Genomic DNA, 20,610 nt, shown 5'->3' with positions numbered 1-20,610 from the left:
TGTGAAAGAGAGGAAATGTTTATTATAATGCTGCTTTAAACTGATGTAAAATCCTCTGATCCGTCACATATTACAACAGATACCAACAAAGGACACTATCTACACTGTATTTTGTCTTTGAAAACTAATGGCCTGAAACTGCCAAGATCTGAATTACTTTTATAATACCACTTGGATGAATCAGGTCTATTCATGGAATTGTGAAGAGCAAATCATGTCAAACCAATCTAATTTCCTTCCGCAACGTGGTTAGAAGCCTTGTAGGTGGGAGAGAAGCAGTAGATGATGTGTATCTTAAAGCTTTAAACAAATCTCGCACGACATAAGGAACAGAAACACGGTTTTGATGAAAATCCTACAGAGTGGGTGTAAACTGGCTGGACAACCAAAACCATAACCAGAATCAGTGCTTCAATATTAGTATTATTAACAAAAAATACCGAGTAGCATCTGTCCTGGCTACAGGTCTCTCTGTTTTTTTGATTAATGACTCAAATGATTAAATGGAATATATTTATTATATTTGCAGAGGACACAAATCAAAGAGGGACCAAGCTCTTGGCCAACCACTTTTGTAGGCCAAGATGAGAATTCAAAAGGCACCGACAAGCTGAGAGAGCACTGCAGAGAAGCAGAACGAGATTCAGCGGGGACAAGTACAACAAAATGAAGAAGAACCCCAAACCTGGTCACCCGGTGTTTTCTCCTTGGGCTCAGTTTTCTTACAACCAGCGCCAAGGAGCTGCCTTTTTTTGTGCTGCTGCTTCACACTGCCGCCGCTCGGCACTTCATCCGGGAAGGCCTCGGTCTGGTCCACCAAGGTCCGGGGCCGCAGCAGTTGTGTCAGCGCAAAATCCTCCATCTCCGCTCTCCCCGGGGCCTGCCGGGTCGGGCCAGCCTCAGCCCCGGGGCCCAGCGGAGAGAGGCCCGGCCCAGCGCGGCGCAGGGGGCGGGCCGAGGCGCGGCGAGACGGCGCCATCTCAGCGCGCCTGGGGTGGGGGAGGCGGCGGGCATGGGGGCTCTCGCCTGGCGGTGGGCTCTGCGCGCCGCCCGCCTCCCCGGCGGCGGGAGGGCTCCAGCAGCGCCGCGGCGCGACCCGGGCTGCCGGCCTGCCGCTCCCTTTGCCGACTGCGCGGTGAGTGAAGCGTGGGGTCTCCGCCGTGCCCCGCCCCGGGGCGGGAGGGGAGCCGGCCTCGAAGGGTCGGGCTGTCTGTGTGTGCTGGGGCTGGGGAGGGCTGGAGGCAGGAGGGCCGCCCTGGCCTAGACCTGCTGGGGTGCGCCGGCGGGCTGTGTCCTGCCGGTTCAGCAGTTGCTCTGCGCTGTGGGGATACGGGCGGCGCGGGGTAGTCTGGGGCAGCGGCCGGACCGAGCAGAGGACGTTGAGTCTCTGCCCAGTTTTTCCACTCGATTCTGTGGAAGTAGCGAGCGGTCGCTCCCCGCCTTTGGCGGTAAGATTGGGACACCGGGTAGTAGGTGGGACGCTGCCCGTAGAGGTGCAGGCTCCTGCCCGGTGGTCCGTCCGCCCCGCTGCGGAGGGTCCGCAGGGCGCCGAAAAGCCGTCGTGTACCTCTTCTTCCGAAGTTACTTCGGAAGCGCCCGAGCGGGGCTTGCGCCAGCGAGCCGGCCCTGGCACGGCTGCCCCTGAGGCGGCTGAGGGCAGCAGCCCTCTGGGAAGCCGCCTGTGCTTCGCCGGCGCCTGGGCACCGAGGGCTTCTCCTGCTTTGGTATGGGCGGGATTTGTTGTGCTTGAAGCAACCGTAGCGTGAAAGACCGCTAGGTCTAGTCCGTTTTTTAAAGCTTCCAACTTTTTAAGTGGTGATTTGGTTCATTTTAATACAAGCCCTCATTTTTTTTTCTTCTTTTAAGTGTTAAGATCGATCATATTTAACTGTTTGTCTAAACAAAATGCCTGCTGGGTTTTTTTTTTTAAGTAGGCCCTATTCCTGCCTGCCTGTGAAGCAGACTCCCTGTGGGTGAGCCTGTGTGCAAAAAGTCTTTTTTTGACCAGTAGTGAAAATTCCTTATCGTGCCGGTGGTTGCTTCCCTGTCAGCTTTCTTTGAGAACACTGCAGGTTGGTGCATACACATTCACTTGCTTTCTGTTTTTGTTAGTCCTCAAGCTCCAGGGATGAGGCTCTAAGGGACAAACGCACCCGGATCCTGTCACGCGGGCTGCCGAAACAGAAGCCCATAGAAGGAGTTAAGCAGGTGGTGGTCTTGGCTTCTGGAAAAGGGGGAGTTGGAAAATCAACAACAGCAGGTAAGACTTTTTCTTATTGTTTACTTTGCACATTTGGTAATACATCGTAAGGGATATTTGGACACTTGTGTTGTTATCTTGTAATTGAGTCCCACTAATGCAGCCCTTCACCTCTGTCAAGTCCCATTGCAGTCCTTGAGAATCTATGTGGGTACAGAGGTCTTGGCTTTAAATGAGGTGCAAAATCGAGCAGACAGCTTTGAAATAATATCTTTGTAATAGTTCAGTGCTGTCTTGGGACAGCCTGCTTTCTTAGGAGGCAATGTAAGATGAGGTGGGGGGGTTCATATGGCGGTGCAGTGATACCGTTCCTCCTTCCCTAGTGCTCCTTTGTGCCATGTCAGCAGTCATGTGCTCTGTAGGGGATACTAATATTTAGAAGGTTTCAGAATCAGTTCTCTTTCCAACTTTCTCAACTACTTGTATAGGCATTTCATAAACAAAAGGTGAAACAAAGCCTTGTGTATGTTTAAATACTTCGGTTGTTTTTTCTTGTTGTTTTGCTTTGCCTAGTACAGTGTTAAACTGTGTGTTTCCTGTGCTTCCTATCTTCTTCCTGTCAAGTTGCTGTCTTTTACCAGTGTTCTGCTGTATTTACTTCATCTGGCCAAAGTAATGTTTTTGGTGGATTTTTTTTTGGTGTGGGGTGTTTTTGTTTTGGTTTGGTTTTGTCTCTCCTGTCTCCTCTTTTGCATTAGAAAGATGAATATTGTAGAAAATTGATCCTGTCATTTCAAGGTTCAAGCTGTGGTCTTGAAAGAAGAGAAGTTTCTAAAACTTACTGAAACTCTTACTGTTTTTAGCTATGGAAAATTAATGGCTGGTGTTCTTGCTCGCATTTGTTAATCCTGCAGTTTGAGGAAAATAAAACTACTGATACTACCAACTACTTTGGCCTTAAGACATTTTTAGCAACGATTAATGGGCTGAGATTTTTTTATTATTTTTCAGGAGAGCTGATACATTTGACCACATGTTGACTTCATCTCAGTCATATTAACTCTATTTTATTTTTTTTTCTGTCGCATGCTTTTATTCTGCATGTATAATGTCCTGTTATTGAAACTTACCCTTCCAAGGCAGAGGCCAAAATCCATCTGTTCGCCTGACCAGCCCAGACACAGGTCTGAGCTTTGGCAAAGGCGATAATAGTGGTTGTTCATGGTTCTTTTCCAGGATCAATGTCATGTTTTTTTCATTCTGGGCCTTCTCTACGTGTTAGAATATTCTGATAAATAGTCATAAACTGGTTATTCTATTTCTAAATGTCATTTACATTGATATGTAAGTATTGAAAGTTATCTTTCAGACAGAATTAATCTTGGTTATCTATAGGTATTTTATTGATGATGTAGATTAACCACGTCACAAATGCAGACACACTCAGCTGGCTCTGTACATGTCTGATTTTGGGTGAAGAAGTTTTATTTGTATTGTTAGCTCAGTGGTCTGAGAATTCAGCTGTGCTATTCCTGGGGCCATTTTGGATTTGGAAGTTACAAAGTCCAAACTAATAAACCCTCCCAGAACTGTACTGAATTCAAAAAGGCTAACTCGTATCTCCCTGTGCATTGTTCTTGATACTGGTTGGCTGGTTTAGCATGGGCAGCGATACCACGGTGACTTTTCTTGGACCCTGCTGTAAAGTTTAAAAAAAAAAAAGTTTTATTGAACTTATGGAATGTATCTACCCTGCTCTCCTGCATTCCTGGTTATGGGAACTTACTAGTTAGGGTCAACATGAATGTTTAGGATCAGGTTAGGTCCTATGCTGCATTTCTATGCCCTCTCGCAACTGATGGTAGTACAAAGACAACGGAGTGCAAGGATCAGCTGGGATCCAACAGAACATGAAATGTCCATCTAGAAAACTCAAGGTTTTTCCCTCTGTATTATTCTAACTGTCTCCCTTTTTTCCCTTCAGTAGTCAAATATCCTTTACTGAAGAAGCATTGTGGATCATACTTTAATTTTCACACATGATAATTATGTAGGAAGAAGACAGATCTATAAAGTGGTTTTAAGGAAGTGTGTGGGGTAACTCGCTGCTTCCTTTGTGCCTCTTCAGACGTGAGCTACAGTTGATTTTTTTTTTTTTTTTCCTTCATTTATCATTGGTTTGCATGTTTTTTTTCTCCTTCTCTGTGGTTTGTAGATTGGTCTCCAAGTTTCAGAGGATCAATTTTCCTGTCATTGATTCAGGGAATGGCTAATCAAGCATCTATTTAAATAGCAAACTGAAGAATAAAATCTATATACTTTATCAGCTTAGGAGTAAACAGGCTGTGTGCTTCTTAGGGAGCGCTGTACAGTTTTTCTTGTTAACCTCCTCACCATTTTGTTTAAAGGAACTTGTCTTTCTCAATACTAAATTCTTTAAGCTCGCTCCCCAGCTTTTTTTGAGTACCTTCATACTCTTCTAGTAGAATAAGGCTGATCTTTCTTAAAGCTTATCTTTCTTAAAAAGGCTCTGTGGACTGACATACAGCAATGTGTAAAGAAAGCAAAAGATGTTACCCAAGAGAGAGTTTTGTGTGGTGGGTTTTTTCCATGTTTTTTTTCTTTCCTTTTGACACATGTTACTGCTTTGGATTATAGCAGTCACTGTTGGTTATACTGAAGCTTCTGGGAGGTCTTCCAACATAATTGAAGCTGGTGGGCAATTAAAAGATACCATTTCTTGCATGTGCTTTTTAGTTATGGGAGTTAAGTATTGATGGAAATGTAAAAGCTGTTAAAGTCACAATCTTTTTAATTGCTTCATCCTGTTTTTGTGTTTCTTTAATTGTTACAGAGGCTTTCAAGGTAGATGAGACTTTGTTTTATGACATAAAAATCAAGTGAAAAGCATGCATTGCACCTTCTTCCAGGAAATATTAATATTTAATACGTCACAAGAAATCAGAAAGAGGGGTATGATCATCTTTCCAGTCACTGTACTTTAATAGTGGAGGTCAATACTTACCTAATCCCTAGTTTTAAGAAAGTTCACTGGAGACTGTGGTGAAGGTTGCCTATGGTAGGGTTATTTTAGTTTTATAGTCCGCTCCTCAAAAGTCAGGTACCTCAACAGTTTTTTTCTTAATGTTTTCCTTTGGCAAAATACCTAGATTGTATTTTTATTTTGCGGTGTCCTCTAGAAACTCAGAGTTTGGAAGTTTTTGCAGGTTAGCTTGAGTACTGAAATGTGGGTGCTGCTGCCACTTAAACTAGTAATATTGCAGAGGTGCAAGAAGCTTAAGAACCGAGATGATGAATGCAATTATTAAGTAAGTGTGATGCATTTATATGATATGTTAGTAATTCTAATTTTCTCAATATTTAGGAATTAAGTTTTATTGCACTTAATCTTTTTTTTTTTTTCCCCTTTCTTGCAGTAAATATAGCCCTCGCCCTAGCAGCAAATGATTCGGTAGGTGAACATCTAATTATCAGCCTTCATGTGAAACAAACATGTGTCATAAATAAAATGGTTACTGCTGGGGGCAGTCACATACATTAAATCTAAGTATTTACTCTGACAGTTAATTTCTTTATTTGTTTTTCATGGACTTTTGAGTTTTTATTAATTTGTTTACATTTTATCAGTACCATGTATGACTTAGTAGCTCTCATCCTTCATCTGAGTTTGGCTGTGTCCTTTCCCTTGTGTGTCTCTTGAGTTCAATTGCAATTCTGTAAGGATGTGTAGACATAGTAGAGGATGTTTGTGCAGGTTGGAGACATGTAATAAATAATTAAATTCTATCACTTCAGAACACTGACTTGGAAAAAATATGAGCAAGTGCTGGATGATGTCCAAAACATTTTTTTATAGCTCTAAAGATTTACTTTTTATGGAGAAATTAATGTCCAAAAATATATATAAACAGCCGAGGGAAAAAAAGGAGCTACGTATCTTCCCTAAAGCTTGGAAATACTTTTTTTTTTTTTTGGGTGACAAAATATCATTGCCCAGTTTGGCATTGCTTGAACTGTTACTTAGACTATAAATAGACAGTAGGAACTGTTCAAGTGTAAAAACAACAGGTCTTAGTTATGTCCACCTGCTGCTATAAACTGGGGGTGGTTCCATTGTGCACATTTATTGCCACAGAGGTAAGCTCAGAAGCAAGCTTCACTTCTGTGTAAGAGCGTATAATGGAGGTTTTGCAGTCATAAAGCATTAATTAAATACAAAATATCCTCAAGTACTTTAATTTGGTAAATGTAGAATCTTTTTCTTGTTGTAAAAGACAACAACAGGTAGAAGGAGTGAGGTTTACATGCAATCTCCACACTTCTTTTAGGAATTCTGTAAAAGATGAAAAAAAGTCCATACACTCAGTCATACTTGATAAGAGGAGTATGTTTAGAGCTGTTATATGAAATATGTACTGTTTGTAATGGCATCTGATATTTCACAGTTTTTAATTCTGTCTTTTAAATAGGCTGCTGGAGTAATTTGATTTCAGAAAAAAAATCTGTCATCTTGAAAAGCAAAACTGAATAGTTCCTTCTAATTAACTTTAAAACATGGCATTTGCTGTAATACTTTTACAAAATGAATGCAATCCTGCAATGTGATCTGTTTTGTGGCATGGTCATGGAGTAGCTCCATGGAAACCATGTCAACTAACTGCACATAACTTTCTATACCAACTTAAGTGTTTTTTGCATTGTGCCTGATACTTTTCAAACATGCAGTTTTGTGCATTGTTTAAATTTATATTTACATAAAAGCATCCCTTAGTAATTCTGACATACACAAGTTTTTGGGATTATGCCCTTTGTTAGGAGTTAAACATCTGGCTTTAAACATAATAATGTGATACACCACTTCAGTAGCCCATTAAAACGCTTGTAGAACACACAAATAAGAGAGACCATAGTCTAGAATGATTGAAGAGGTTGTTGCTGGAGTTACTTGGAAAATCAGCACCTGAGAAATACCTTTAAAAGAAATTGAGCCAAACAAGTTAAGTTAGAATGCACTAGTAATTTCTGATATTATGATTATGTGCTGGTGTAAAATTGGAGGCCAGCATCCAGTGGATGTTTATCAATGAGTAGCAGCTGCAATTGATGAAGTAGCTGTGACTTGCATGAACTAATGGTCACAATTTAGCAAGCTGATGCTGTGGCAAAATTGTTCATCAATGTAGTTACAGATTAGAAAATATGAAATTCAGGTGGATTGAATAAATGCAATTCTAGCTGTATGTTCATGCATTAATATCTTTTTAATTAAAGATAATGATGGCATATGTAATGTTTATGTTTAACCTTTGGGTTTGAATTTGCTGGTATGTTCATTTGTGTACTCTGGTTGATTTCAGTTCACTAGTTTTGTGAGTCAAGGTTATGAAATGAATATCTCTGTGACCTTGATCTAGGCTGGGATGGTCCAGTGCTCTGAATTGTAGGGATCATTGTCATGTTCAGTTTTGTTATGGTGAAATAAATAAGGAGGTTGTTTTCCAGAGTCCGTTGGTGCCTCTTGCTGAAGTTTATAGTGAATGTCTTTGAGCTCTGACATGCAGCAATGGACTTCGTCATTTTACTTTTAAAAACTACTGGTTGTGCATCACCTTCCCATGGTTACCCTTCCCTTCGTTGCTATTGTAAGTTCATCTCTTTCTGAGGAAGCAGTAATGATTCTGTTAGTAGATCCGAGCTTCAACAGCCTCCTGCAACTTCATTGCAGTCCTTATGTCTCTTATAAGCAAAATACAGATTTATAGAAACTGATGCTTGAACTTGATGTACTGTTTAAAGGAGGAAAGAAAGAACTCCTGAAGAAAAATAGGTCACCATGACAATAAAGGTCTGACCTTCCTTCATTAGATACAGTCTGCTTCTGTTACAAGTTTAATGTTTGTAACTAGATTTTCAAAGCAAGTAGTATGCTGGAACTAAATCACTTCAAAAAATCATGTTGTCTTCTGATCTTTCAAATGCTTTTTTTCTGAGATTATACAGGTCTCGGACTATTTAGAAAACTGTTTTCTGGTGCGGGAGGTCCACAGATCTGAAGATGCTTTCAGAGGAGATTGGATTAGAATAGATTCTTGCTGCTTTCAGTAACAGCTGTGACATCTTATTATTGTTTGATAATGTCATAAGCTGGAAGAAGAATAACAGTAAAAACATAAAAGAATATTTTGTCCTCTTGATAAGAGAAAGTTTCCTTCCATTTTCACTTAAAACTCTACTTTCTGTAGTTAAAAAACAAAACCAGAACTCCACTGTTTCTATAGATACATCTTTTTTTTTTTTTAAACTATGGAAGCTTTTTCAGTTAATAGTGGTGGTCTGAAATATTAAGGCATTGACAGAGCCTTGGACATTGTCATTGGCACACAGTGTTGTTGGCAGAGCTGGGTTTAGAATTCAGGAGTTCCAAGTCTTGCATGCTGGTGCTCAGTCTGTTTGGCATATTATTACCTCATGGATACAGAGTAAATAATTCAAGACAGGATTTCATTTAGATGCCTAGATACCACGTCCAAGACAAAGTAGGTTTTTTGGGAGATTTGTTTTGGTGAGTTTTTTGTTTTTTTGTTTTTGTTTTTTTGATGTAGAGCAGGGCAGGCCCCTGATCCTTTCTGGAATATTAAGCTTTTGGTACCCTGGGTTACCTGTTGTAGATGGATTAGCGAAGAATTGTATAAGCTCTTGTGCGTGTTCCAAGACCTATAAATCTATACTGTCTGATATAGAAATAAGAAATAACTTACAGTTTTACCCTTGTGTCCTATTTTTAATTGCTTGCTTAGTTTGACCGTGGATTCTTTTCATTCTTTTGATGTACCAGCAGTCAGTTGTACTCCCTTGGGAGCACTTGGGAAGAATTTTTGTGTTTTGTGCCAGGACGATTCATATTCAGGCTAGAATGACTACGAAAGCTGCCTGGCCAGAGACGATGTATTATAGTAGCAACAAGTTGAATTAATAGATGGCAGCAATAATAGGATAGAGATTGCTTGTTTATGAACAGAGTATTTTAGTGAGAAAACACCAGCTGTGCATGACTAAGGATGGCACAAATCCAGTTGGGAGGCTGCATGCTTGTGCTGTCACTATGAGGCAAGCTCCCCAGTCAGATTTCCTTTGACTCTCCTTTGCAGGAAGATCTAAATTTTTTCTCTAGGGGATGAAATGGTTTTTGTATTTTGAAGGACAAAGGAGCAAGAAGTAAAACCATATGGAACAAATTAGCATGTAAGCATAAGCAAGTGGCTTCTGCTTGCAGTAGTAGGGGCACATGATTAAAGGCATCAGTGTTAACTATTCCAGCCTAACTCTGTGTCAGGGGATTACTGGGTCAAGCAGACCAGGACCAAAATTTGAAAAAAATCAAGGGTGGTTTTATCTCGGGGAGTGGCCTTTGTTTTCCCAAGCAAACCCACTGGTTGTTGAGCAACGTAGTATTTTCAATATAAGACCATCAATGTTTCTGTACTGGGGAAGGTGGCCAGCAGGGGAGTGCTGAGGGGTGCGCAGAGCTCTTCTCCCCTGTTGTATTGCATTGAACCTCGGGCTGTAAAAGGCCAAACACATTGTCCTGTAATGGAAATAAAGCTGGGGTAAGTTGATGATTAGCTAAATGAAAAACACTTATTCAAACAATATCACAGTCAAAATGTCACAGTGCAGATTATTATTATTTTTTTTTAAAAGCAGAAAACTCATGTGACATCTGCCTGTTATACACATCCACAAGTAAGAGGTCTCTCACAAACACATAGTAAATTATAGCATAGAAATTATGTAGTTACAAGCAGAGTCTTCATGTGAATAAGCTGTTGTGATAATAAAATTAGTTCTAATTACTTCAAAATGTTATTTAATGAAAGAACACAGATTAATCTTCAGACTACTCAAAGTCCACCCAGCCTGTGTTCTTTGCATTCTAGCTTTATTTTGAATATTTGGCTCATGTAATTAAACTGTGTGTCTACAGGATAATATTTGACTTGTTGCACTAACAGATGACTTCACAATGTATATACATTTCTTTGTGGTAAGGAAAAAATTCCATGTGGGGAAACCAAACAAATCTAGAAGAATTAAGACAATAATGGACTCCTTCATGAATAATTATAGCATGAAGGCAAGTTTTGACCTGTTTTGTCCTCCTCCCATGCAGCTTTACTTGTTATTAGAGTTTGATTTCTAGGCATCTTTACCTTCGTTGCTTAGAGAATCAGAAGACTTTAATTGCTATAGATAAGGTGTTCATGCTTGTTTCTCAATGCTAAAAAGTGTCAGTAAAGCTGGAGATGCCAGTTGGCATTGATTTGGGTTATCTTGCAATGACAGCTCAGCTTCTTGATCAGCTGACAAAATAAGAGAATAAAGCTTTAAAAATCTTACTGCTTTTCAAGTAAAAATGAGTGCAATTAAAAATATTTTTAAACTTAAGGCTACTTAAAATGTTTTCTTTTAAGCAAATGGCTATATGCTTAATTTGAGGAAAATAAAAATTTTTACTGTTTGGTTTTGTTTTTAAGTATTGCATATAGAGTTAATTACCTGCATCCTGAGTCTTGAAGTCATTGAAAGCCTAGTGCAGATGTCAGAGAGAGAGACTGATGTGAAAGGTGGAGTATATTTATAGTAATTCGGAATGCTGTGAAAGCAGTGAGGCATCTTGTAGAAATGTAGTAATGTTTGGGATTCTGTTTTGGATTTTGGTAATTTATTTTTAAAATGCTGCTGTATTGAACTGTTGTTTTTATCAGTAGGATACATAATGTGCAAGAAGGCCAAATAAAGTTGAATTCCTGATTATTTAGGAATCTGACTAGGAGCTCTACTGCAGACTGTTGTGGAAAAGAGTGCCAGAAAAGTTCTGCAGCTGACAGAAAATTAAAAGATCTTCATATGAAGGAGAAGGGCTTTTAAACCAGTAGAAGAGTGAGTGTTTAAAAAGAATAATTTGCATTTCTAGGATAGAGAGTGAGAAAACTGCAATGCTACTTTTTTGGCTTTAATCCAATTAACAGCTAGGCACTTAAATAGTGTGCAGTTGAAAGAGTTAGAGAATTAGGGATTAAAAGATGGCTTTTCAGTGTGTCAGTATGTCAAATGAGAAATCCAGAGCCTATCCTGATTTTAAGTTCTCTTTTGTCCTGTGTGTTGCTGCTTGCAGTTTGGAATTAGCTCTAAGTCTATAATGACATTAAAAGGTTAAATTGAGGGTCCTGGTGGTGGATTTTTAAAGCATCAGCTTTAAAAATAACTCACCTTCACTGAGCAAAGGTGGAATTTCTGTCTTTGGAATGGGCTGCAGCTGCTGAGTATTGGGAGTGCTTCTAATGTGGGGAATCCTTCACCGTATAAAACGATGACAGCTCATTAACCTGTGCCTCTGTCCCTCCCAAGCTGAACACCAGGGAATTCTGGTGGTTTGCAGATTTTACTTCAAAGTGAAATATCATCTACTAACGTCCAGTGGGGATACATATGCCCTACCAAGTATGGAAAAAAAGTCTTAGAAAAGATGAGCAAAAATGACATTAACGCTGGCAAAGAGTCTCTGGATGTTTAGCAGTAACATGGGCTATGTTGATTAACAGCTATTTATAGCATCTTTTTGTGAGTGAATTCCCCCCTCCCTTTCCTCCCTCCCCCTTCTTTCTCTCTGTTGGCATGAAGTCTTTTATCAGGCTTGTTCCTTGGAAGAAATCAATGAACATCACAAGAGTCTCCACTGAACACAGAAGCATGTGTGGAGCGGTTCGCTGTGATATATGACTAGAACCGGTTGCATTTAGTTGAATAATCTGTTACTAGAAAATGTAATTGATTTCATAGTTAATATTACCTGAAAGACAAAAAAGGGAACCTACATGAGGTCTATCTGAGAGACTAAACAACTCTTAACTGTCTGCTAAAATAGTTAACAGGAGGAAAGATACGGATCATTTTATCATTAGCATGGACCTATGCCATCTGTACAAGGACCATGTGTAGTAAAACTCACCTGCCTAAGAGAACAAATGTAATGGCAATTGAATAATTTTGAATCTGTGTAACAAAAAGCAAAGGAGGCAAAATTTACTGGATTTTGACAAATATATAGAGGGACTGTGTCTAATATGACCTTCAACAACTGTATTTTAATTCTTTCCCTCAAAAGGATTTATTACAACTAAGTTCAGAGCTTGAAAGTCATTAATTCAGAGTACAGCTATCTTGCAGATCGCTGTTGCTCACAAGGCAGTGGCCAAGTTCAAAGGCTAAACTGAACTTTAATTAAGTTGAGAATCCTGCCAGAGAAGTTAAAGGAAAAGATCTTTTTAGTGGGGTTATCTACGCCTGTAATTTGTACACTGCACAAAATGAAGCTGTAGGGATTTTTCAGGGATATATGCAAGAATATCTTCTTTATCTATTGATGTAGCATTTGGTTTTCTTGTAAATACAGACCCTATACCTGGTGATCGTGAAAACTTATTTTCATTTCTTAATGTAGGTGAGAGAAGTTTTTAAATTGGAATGTAAACTTTACTGTATTTATTCCGGGGTAAGAGATGCAGTGATTATATAGATGTATCTTATGCTGAATATGTGTCAGAAATCTTTAGACACGTCTAACTGGGCAAATTAATACCTTGCTGAGAAGATGATGTAAAAAGTGGTGAAGTAAAAAGGATGATGTAGTCAATGATGTAAAAGCAGAAGATGAAGAGAAGTTATAGTTCTTTACCGCAGTCCTTTATCCTGTAAAAAAAAAAAGTGTTTTTTTGGTGGTCGTGAGCTCACATCATCGGATGAGACCATGGCAGCTGGCATCAGCACTGCAGAAAGAGCAAATGCTAGCAGTAGTTAGCTTGTGCTAGAGAACACTTAGCTAGGGAGGATGGAAACCTTAAAAGCATTGATAAGAAGGTAAATATGAACATCTGTGAGTGTTTAAGTATGCTTCTTGCTGAACAGGCCAATAGAGTACTTCTGTGTTTTCATGTGCTGACAGTGTATTTATTTCTAATTTTGTGTTCTCTTTGCCTGATGGAATATTGACAAGGACCTTACTGAAGAGGTCGATAATTCTGCATGAGTTACTTTAGTATATTTTTTCAGAGCAGCTTGCCATATGTCCAGTGGCAGTTAAGTCATATGGGGATGATTACATTGTCAGTTATATCTTCAGAGTTTAAGCTGTTCAGAACTTGCAGTCAGGCAACAAAAAAACACAGGTCTCGAGAAAGTATTTTCCAAGTGTAGTAAACTTGAAGGTTGACTCAAACTTTCTTGCATATCTGGGCAGGCGGAAGGAAAAGGACAAATGTAATTTGAGAATAACTGTTTTGAACTTGGGTAGCTGGAGAGACAGAATGGTGTTTGTTAATAGCACAGGATAGAAGTATTTTCATGAGGAGAAAATGCAGCCATAAGAAGATGGTGGAGTTGTATTACCTGACATCTTTTCCTACAGAGTGCTGAGGGTGGCTGTAGCAGTGGTATGTGCTGTGCTATGAAAAACGATTAGAAGCAGGGGGGACTTTGACATGCTTGGGTGCATGTCTGTCTGCATAACCCTAATATTACTTCAGAAAAAAAATTATTCAGCATCGGTATGAAATGTATATGCATATGAAAATAATGTCAGAGGACATTAGAGGAATCCTAGAGCTTTTTTTTTTTTTTTTTTAAGTTGTCTTCTTGGCCCTGCTTGTGATCCCCTGTAATTTATTCCTTCTGTCCAGATGTTCTTTTTTGACTTGTCTGATGTTACGCATCTTTTTTAGGATTTATTTTAATACAGCAGTACTTTGAAAGATGTGCTGATTTATATGAGGTATGAGTTATATGAGTGAAAACACAATTTATTAAAATTTTTTTATTATTGTAACTCATGCATCTGGATTAAACTCCACTCAGCATGAGAAGTATCTGGTGTTGGTAATTCTGATTAACAGTTTCATCTGGTAGCATCCAGGTGTATAAAAATTATTTTGTCTCTTGGGGATTTTAAAACATAGTAAATGCTGGACTGTGCTGTGCCTGTCTTAAAAGATCCCTTGGTAGCTGCCATAATAATTTTTCAGGATAATTATACGTTGAGTAAAGGATTATTATTAGTATTCTGGGGATGCTTACATACTGCAAATGCAGGAATAGTTGGGAGAAACAAAACTCAAAACCTTCTTATTGGGCTAATGCTTTCTGTATAAGCTGCTACTTTTAGGCAGTGTGAACTCTTTTTACCTAACATATTGAATTGCTTGGTGAAGAAAAAAAAGCCTACCTTAGGCTATCTTGAGTGAGGTTTTGCTAGTGATTTAAAGATTTTCCAGAAGACCTTTCTTCTATAATCCTGTAGAAAGCACCATGCCTACAGGAACACTTGTGCTATCATTAACAAAAGAGTTGCAGAAACTGGAGAATCTGTTAATTATTTTTCTGTTTGAAGAAAACCATTTTATTGATCCATATCCATGGAGAAAAGCAGTGTATATTGGTAACAGGCATCTTTCTTACTTTTGAGAGAGTGTGTAAATTTTTTTGAGAAACTGTCAGGTTTATTGTATTAGCTTGAAACAAAGATCAGCTTTGTAATTTGGAGTAGCAGCTGAATTTGCAAAGTCCTCCTAGACAATTGAAGGATATCTTTCTCCTGTGTGCATGTATTTATTCCTCATTTCAGGAAATTTGATACACTCCTGCTGACTCCCAGGAACAAGTGGCCTGTGGTGGTGAAGGTTTGACTATGCTCAGGAGGTCATTAAGTCAATCTAATGAATTTAGTTAATTCTATATCTTAAGTTCCTTTAGGCTGAAAATAAAACTGTAGTGAGTTGTAAGATCGTTGTAGTTAGTCAGTGGATAGTCATGATCCTTGCTGGGGGGAAAACCTCTCAAAAAGTTGAGAGAAAGGATGTCAGTCAGGTTTAAAACATTGTGTAGGTTTTTCTGCAAATATTTACTTTCCTTTCAGAAGTAATTAGGTGGCACAGCCCTTAGATGATGTTTTGATGGGCTCGATTAGCTGCCGACACAGATAGAGGGAATGAGTCATGAATCTTTTTAATGTGTTAAAATATGCATTTTGTACAAGAACGAAGAAGCTCTAATACTGTTGTTGATGTCTTTGAAATCTAACATAAAAATGGGTCTTTTCAAGCTTTTGAAATTGCAGCTTTCATACAATAGGCAAGTAGTAGAATAATTTGTCAGAATAATTCCTGAAATTTTTTGTAAGAGGTTTCACAAGATGTTGTAAAGAAAGAAATACTAAAATACCAAAATGAAATAATCCAGGTAATTACATATGATTTGCTCTGTTTAATAAAGAAGTATATTGAATAACTGAACCCAAATTTGATTGATTTTTGTAGTAAAAACTTGTTTTTCAAAGTACTTAGTAGATCATGTGTGGTAAAGCATTTTTTTTTTTACTTCTCAGTTGTAAAATTTAAGATACATTTAGCTTATATTAGGTAAATTTGAAACTTTAAAATGCTGAGCTGTTAAGGGTGTCTTCAGGGTTTGCTATCAACAGCTTAAAAAAAAAAGAGAAGAAGAAAAAAAGAAAGGAAGCCCCCAGGAAAACAAACCCCCAAACCCGAAGTATTATATATGTTGTAATAAAAAGGGTGAATCTTGCTTCTCAGGTGTCTAGGCTTGTATGATTTAGTTTGTTCATCTTTATTGAATTCCAGATTTATTTGGAAGTAGTGGCCTAAATATCTATGTTTTTAATCCAGTTGCATTTCTGTTTTAAGAAAAAAAATCCAAGCAAACTGATTGTGATTCCAGAGAATTCATTTCATGTTTAGAAATCCTGTTGAAGGGTAGAGATGCTGTACACTTGCATTAAAAGCCTCGTTATACTCCTTCTTTTAACCAGAAACTTAATAGTTATCACTGAGCCTTTGTCTTTCTCTCCATCTTTCCCATCAAAACTGTGATAACAAAATGGCTTAATGTACGATGCCAAATGATGAAAGCTTCATCCAAAAAACGAAGCACACATTTTGAAACACTGACAGTGGAAGTCTGATTCGGCGTTGTTGGAAAAGCTTCCATTGCTGCCTTAACCTTTCAAACAAGCCCTTAAACATACTTACTTGCAATTTTGCAAAATGTTGAATACAGTTAGCTTTTTATATTAGAGAATCTTGACGTTCAGCACATTAAAGGGCTTTCTCTTTGCTTCTTAATTTGCAGAACTTTGTAATTGGTAGTGTGTCGTGCCATCTGTAAGAAAAATAGTTTATTTCCACAAAATATGTATGTGTATCTATAAAAAAATATAGACATGGATCTTCTAAGTCTAGATTACATAGCTGAAATAATTTTTACGTTTGTTGCCTAATGTACCATCTGTAGTTGAATAAACCTATTTTTTTATCATTCTTTTGTGTAAATGCATTTGAGTAAAACATTATGGCTGCTTAATTGGCTTCAGAGACTTGCATCTAGAGGTCTGCAAAAGTGTTTAAAAAAAGTGTTAAAAAGTTAAAATATTATTTCTGCATAAATGTACATGGTGTAGAGAAAACATTGTTTATAATGTTTATATAAAGTCTGTGGTCTACATTGTAAGTAAGAAAATGTGCAAGTGAGGATTTTATGTATTGAGAATTAGATTTTGTGAAGACGTCTGGCTCAACTTGTAAAGACACTGTTATGAAATGTTTCAATTGTGATTTAGAGGAGGGGAAACAGTGATAACTTAGGTCTCAAATAAAGATCATATTTTTATTTCTATGGGCAATTTTGACCTTTTACAGAACTAATAAATCATAAAGGAAGACAATTTGGACAATTTTTTTTTTGTTCCTTACAGACGAAAGAAGTTGGTTTACTTGATGCAGACATATATGGACCTTCAATTCCAAAGATGATGAACTTAAAAGGAAACCCAGAATTAACACCAAGTAAGTGGAAGTGGTATTTCTTGCTATCCTCTTTCTAGAGGAATGAACGTGGACCACTCATTAGTGCTTTCTTGGTGTGGCGCAGAAGAGATGCAAACAGAAGATGAAGACAGTGTAATTTTTTTTTTTTTTAATTTTATTTTTCATTTGTAGTAATGAGGTTGATTTCAAGACTAGCTTGTACAACCAGGAGCATGTTCAGGATCCTTTTTTTTTTTTCTTTAACGTTGGTCTACAGGCTCTGGGAGTTTCATGGATTATGAATAGACGCTGGAAAGGGTAGCTAGGAAATAAAGGTTAATGTCAGTAGTTTTAAACTTACTATACACGTTCGCACTATAGACAACCTCCAAATTAAAAAACAAGAACTAGTCTAGGAAAAAAAAAAAGACTAATCTAGGAAATAAGAGAAGGATCATTACAGTAGCTTGTATAAAATATCATTGAAATGCATGTGTTTGATCTTTCTTTCTTCAGCCAAGCATGCCAGGCCACTTGATTAATTTTCATTTGAAGTTTCGTGTTTAGGAATACAGTGGTGGTGACTTCACTACCAGAAGGTGAAGACAAAACACCTAGTTTTCCTTCTGCTAGGAAGGATTCTGGTCTGGGGAAAAGTAAATTCAGGTAGAAGAGTGTGGGGAGAAATAAGGAAAACCTAGAGTAAGAAGGTTTCATCAACACTGTTTACCTTTCAGAAATTTAACTTCTGCTCAGGCCAACCAAGGGTGAAACTGAAGAATGGCTTTATCCTCATACCCTGTTTATGTGATGCTTGACTGCAAGGGAGTGTGCTTTTTTGGGGTGGTAGGGACCCTGAGGCGATAGGATTTGTTCAATGCTTTGTTTTGCCCGTCCTGTGATAAAGTGCATGTAATTATAAAAATTTAAAACATGAAACCACAGACAAAAACAGTCCCACACTATAACACCTGGTCTACACATTATAAAGTACTAGGATCCTACTGAAGAAGGTACAAACTGGCAATACTTGTTGACAGGGAGAGATCAAGGACATATATCAGTTTAGATAGGACATAAAAGGGACATAAAAGTGGAATAATCAACTGTAAATACCCATTAATGTTTGTGGGCAGTAATTGCTAGGTAAAAGGGAAGTTAACTATGCCTTCCACTTCCTTTCATGCCATGATCTTTGTTTAGTTATCATAGAGTAGTTTGTGTTGGAAGGAACTGTTAAAGGCCATCTAGTCCAAGCCCCCCCTGCAGTGAGCAGGGACATCTTCAAGTAGACCAGCTTGCTCAGAGCCCCGTCCAACCTGACCTTGAATGTTTCCAGGGATGGGGCATCTACCACCTCTCTAGGCAACCTGTGCCAGGGTTTCACCACCCTCAGTGTAAAAAATTTCTTCCTTTTATCTAGTCTAAATCTACCCTCTGTTAGTTTAAAACCATTACCCCTTGTCCTATTGCAACAGGCCCTGCTAAAAAGTCTGTCCCCATCTTTCTCGGAAGCCCCCTTTAAGTACTGGAAGGCTGCAGTAAAGTCTCCCTGGAGCCTTCTCTTCTCCAGGCTGAATAACCCCAGCTCTCTCAGCCTGTCCTCATAGGAGAGGTGTTCAGTCCTTCCACATCTACTCTGCTGTTGTTGTAGAATGTCCATTTGTAACTGATCTTAACTTCTGCATGTGCATGGGTGTTGTGGTGGTTGTTCTATACATTCTCACTTGGTATAAAGCATGCAGAATGAAACAGTGCCAATATCTTTAAAGGGTGGCTATTGAGCTTGCAATATTAGCCTCTGAAAAATTAAGAAGTGGCATACTTAGGATTTCTTATATAATTAAAATTCTGTCTCCTTATGCTTATACCCTGTATTCTGGATAAAGGCAATTGTCAAATTGAGTACTCTCTACATTTATGTACCTGGCTTACAAATACACGCTTTATTTAGATTAGTTTCTAAGAGAGAGGAGAGTACTTGGTTTTATTTGTTGGGTTTCTGTTTTATTTTTGAAAGTCAAAGGCTCATTCTGTTGTGTAATAATTAAATAACTGAACCCTCTCATGAATCATCGGTAGAGTTTGACTTCCTGATGCGAAGTATTCTTGCATTCTTTTGTACTTTGGACCCCGTTGAGGGTATGTGTCATATAGGCCGTGCTGTCCCGTAACAGATTTTTTTTGCCATAAATTTTGCATTTGAAGTACATTACGCAATATGAACACAGAAGGGATTATGTTGTGGTGTTCTTCATACCTCTTCTCTCTTCCTTTTTATACGACGTTGCCTTTTTCCTTTCTGAAGGAGATCAGGTAAAAATTTGATTCTTTTTCTTTTTTTTCTCACTGCCTGAAAAATTGGTTAGATAACTTTGACCTTCTTACACATTTTGCTATGTATTTTATCAATCCATAACAAATCTAAATCCATGTCACGAGCCACAAATAAGAAGCAAGTTGCCCAGTGTATTTCATACAGTTAGGCACATTAACTTGCTAGGAATGCAAGAGCTTAAGAGTATTTTTAGTCAGATACTAGGGCAGCTCAATTTTGTTTGTGTATAAATTTCAGTGACTGTAGATATTTTGGGTGTACAGCTGAGAATTCACTATAAGCTTTTGTCTTAACATGTTTTGAGTGTTAAAAATACGGAATTCAATGTAATGGAAAGAAATTGGAGGATTTCCCTGAATTGAAATTGCTGCTGTTGACTTGTAAGCACTAACAGTTTGATTGCTAAAATGTATTCTTTCTACTTCTGTGTGGAATGTACAAGCAAATACTATCAGGATTTAAGAACATACCTTATTTTTTTTTAACTGACAGGAAATGAAGTTGTGTATTTCATAAGCTTGACACATTACACAAGTCTACTGAGAAACTAGTGTAGTAATTCAGTATGAATGATAACAGGAGAGAATTTTTATTTCAGGAATTCAGTTTACTTCTCTGTGCACTTCTAACTCTTGAATTGATGCAGTTGTAAAGTAACAACAGCGAAAGTGCTGGCAAACTAGCTAATATTAAGGTGATTTCATTTTGAAAACAGGAATGTGGAGGGCATAGGAAGCTTTAATTGTGATCTTCAAGGATTCCTTTAATGAGTGACAGATAGGATAAATTTGCAAGGAAGTGATCCATCTAGGTGTACATATAAAAATATGTATGACCCTTGTATTTTGGTATAATGAGGTTTAGTGTTATTTTCTGATTTCTTACTACATTTTAAAGAATAAAACATAAAATCTGAACAAATACTGTTTTGTACAGTAATTGAGCAAACCGAGGAAGTTTTGTGTTAAGATGTGCATTAACAATATGTACATAACAATAAGTCAATTAAAAAAAATTTTTAATACCATAGCAATCAAAAATTCTATTTGAAGTCTATTGCTGTCTCCAGTGTGAGGCCTGGCTTTGAAAACGAATGTGTAGTGTAAACCTGGGAGGTTCTGAGCACTCTTGCACTCTTTGATTTCTACTTCTCTTTTCACATGTAGCAGTTGAAAAGG

General features: G+C 38.2%; 1 protein-coding gene across 1 annotated transcript in view; it reads left to right on the top strand.

Moving 5' to 3' along the window:
- Positions 1 to 1,012: 1,012 nt before the first annotated feature.
- Positions 1,013 to 20,610, top strand: part of NUBPL (NUBP iron-sulfur cluster assembly factor, mitochondrial) — a gene marked incomplete at its 5' end in the record, with an annotated part of 87,976 nt that continues 68,378 nt past the window's right edge. The window contains 4 exons of the mRNA XM_082000832.1: positions 1,013 to 1,135; positions 2,113 to 2,260; positions 5,638 to 5,672; positions 17,043 to 17,133. Coding sequence (XP_081856958.1) covers positions 1,013 to 1,135; positions 2,113 to 2,260; positions 5,638 to 5,672; positions 17,043 to 17,133 — 397 coding nt within the window. The remainder of the gene's footprint in view (positions 1,136 to 2,112; positions 2,261 to 5,637; positions 5,673 to 17,042; positions 17,134 to 20,610) is intronic.

This window comes from Phaethon aethereus (genome assembly GCF_964289735.1).
Source record: "Phaethon aethereus genome assembly, chromosome: 5".
Classification (NCBI taxonomy): domain Eukaryota; kingdom Metazoa; phylum Chordata; class Aves; order Phaethontiformes; family Phaethontidae; genus Phaethon; species Phaethon aethereus.
This window is presented reverse-complemented; position numbering and strand designations above follow the sequence as displayed.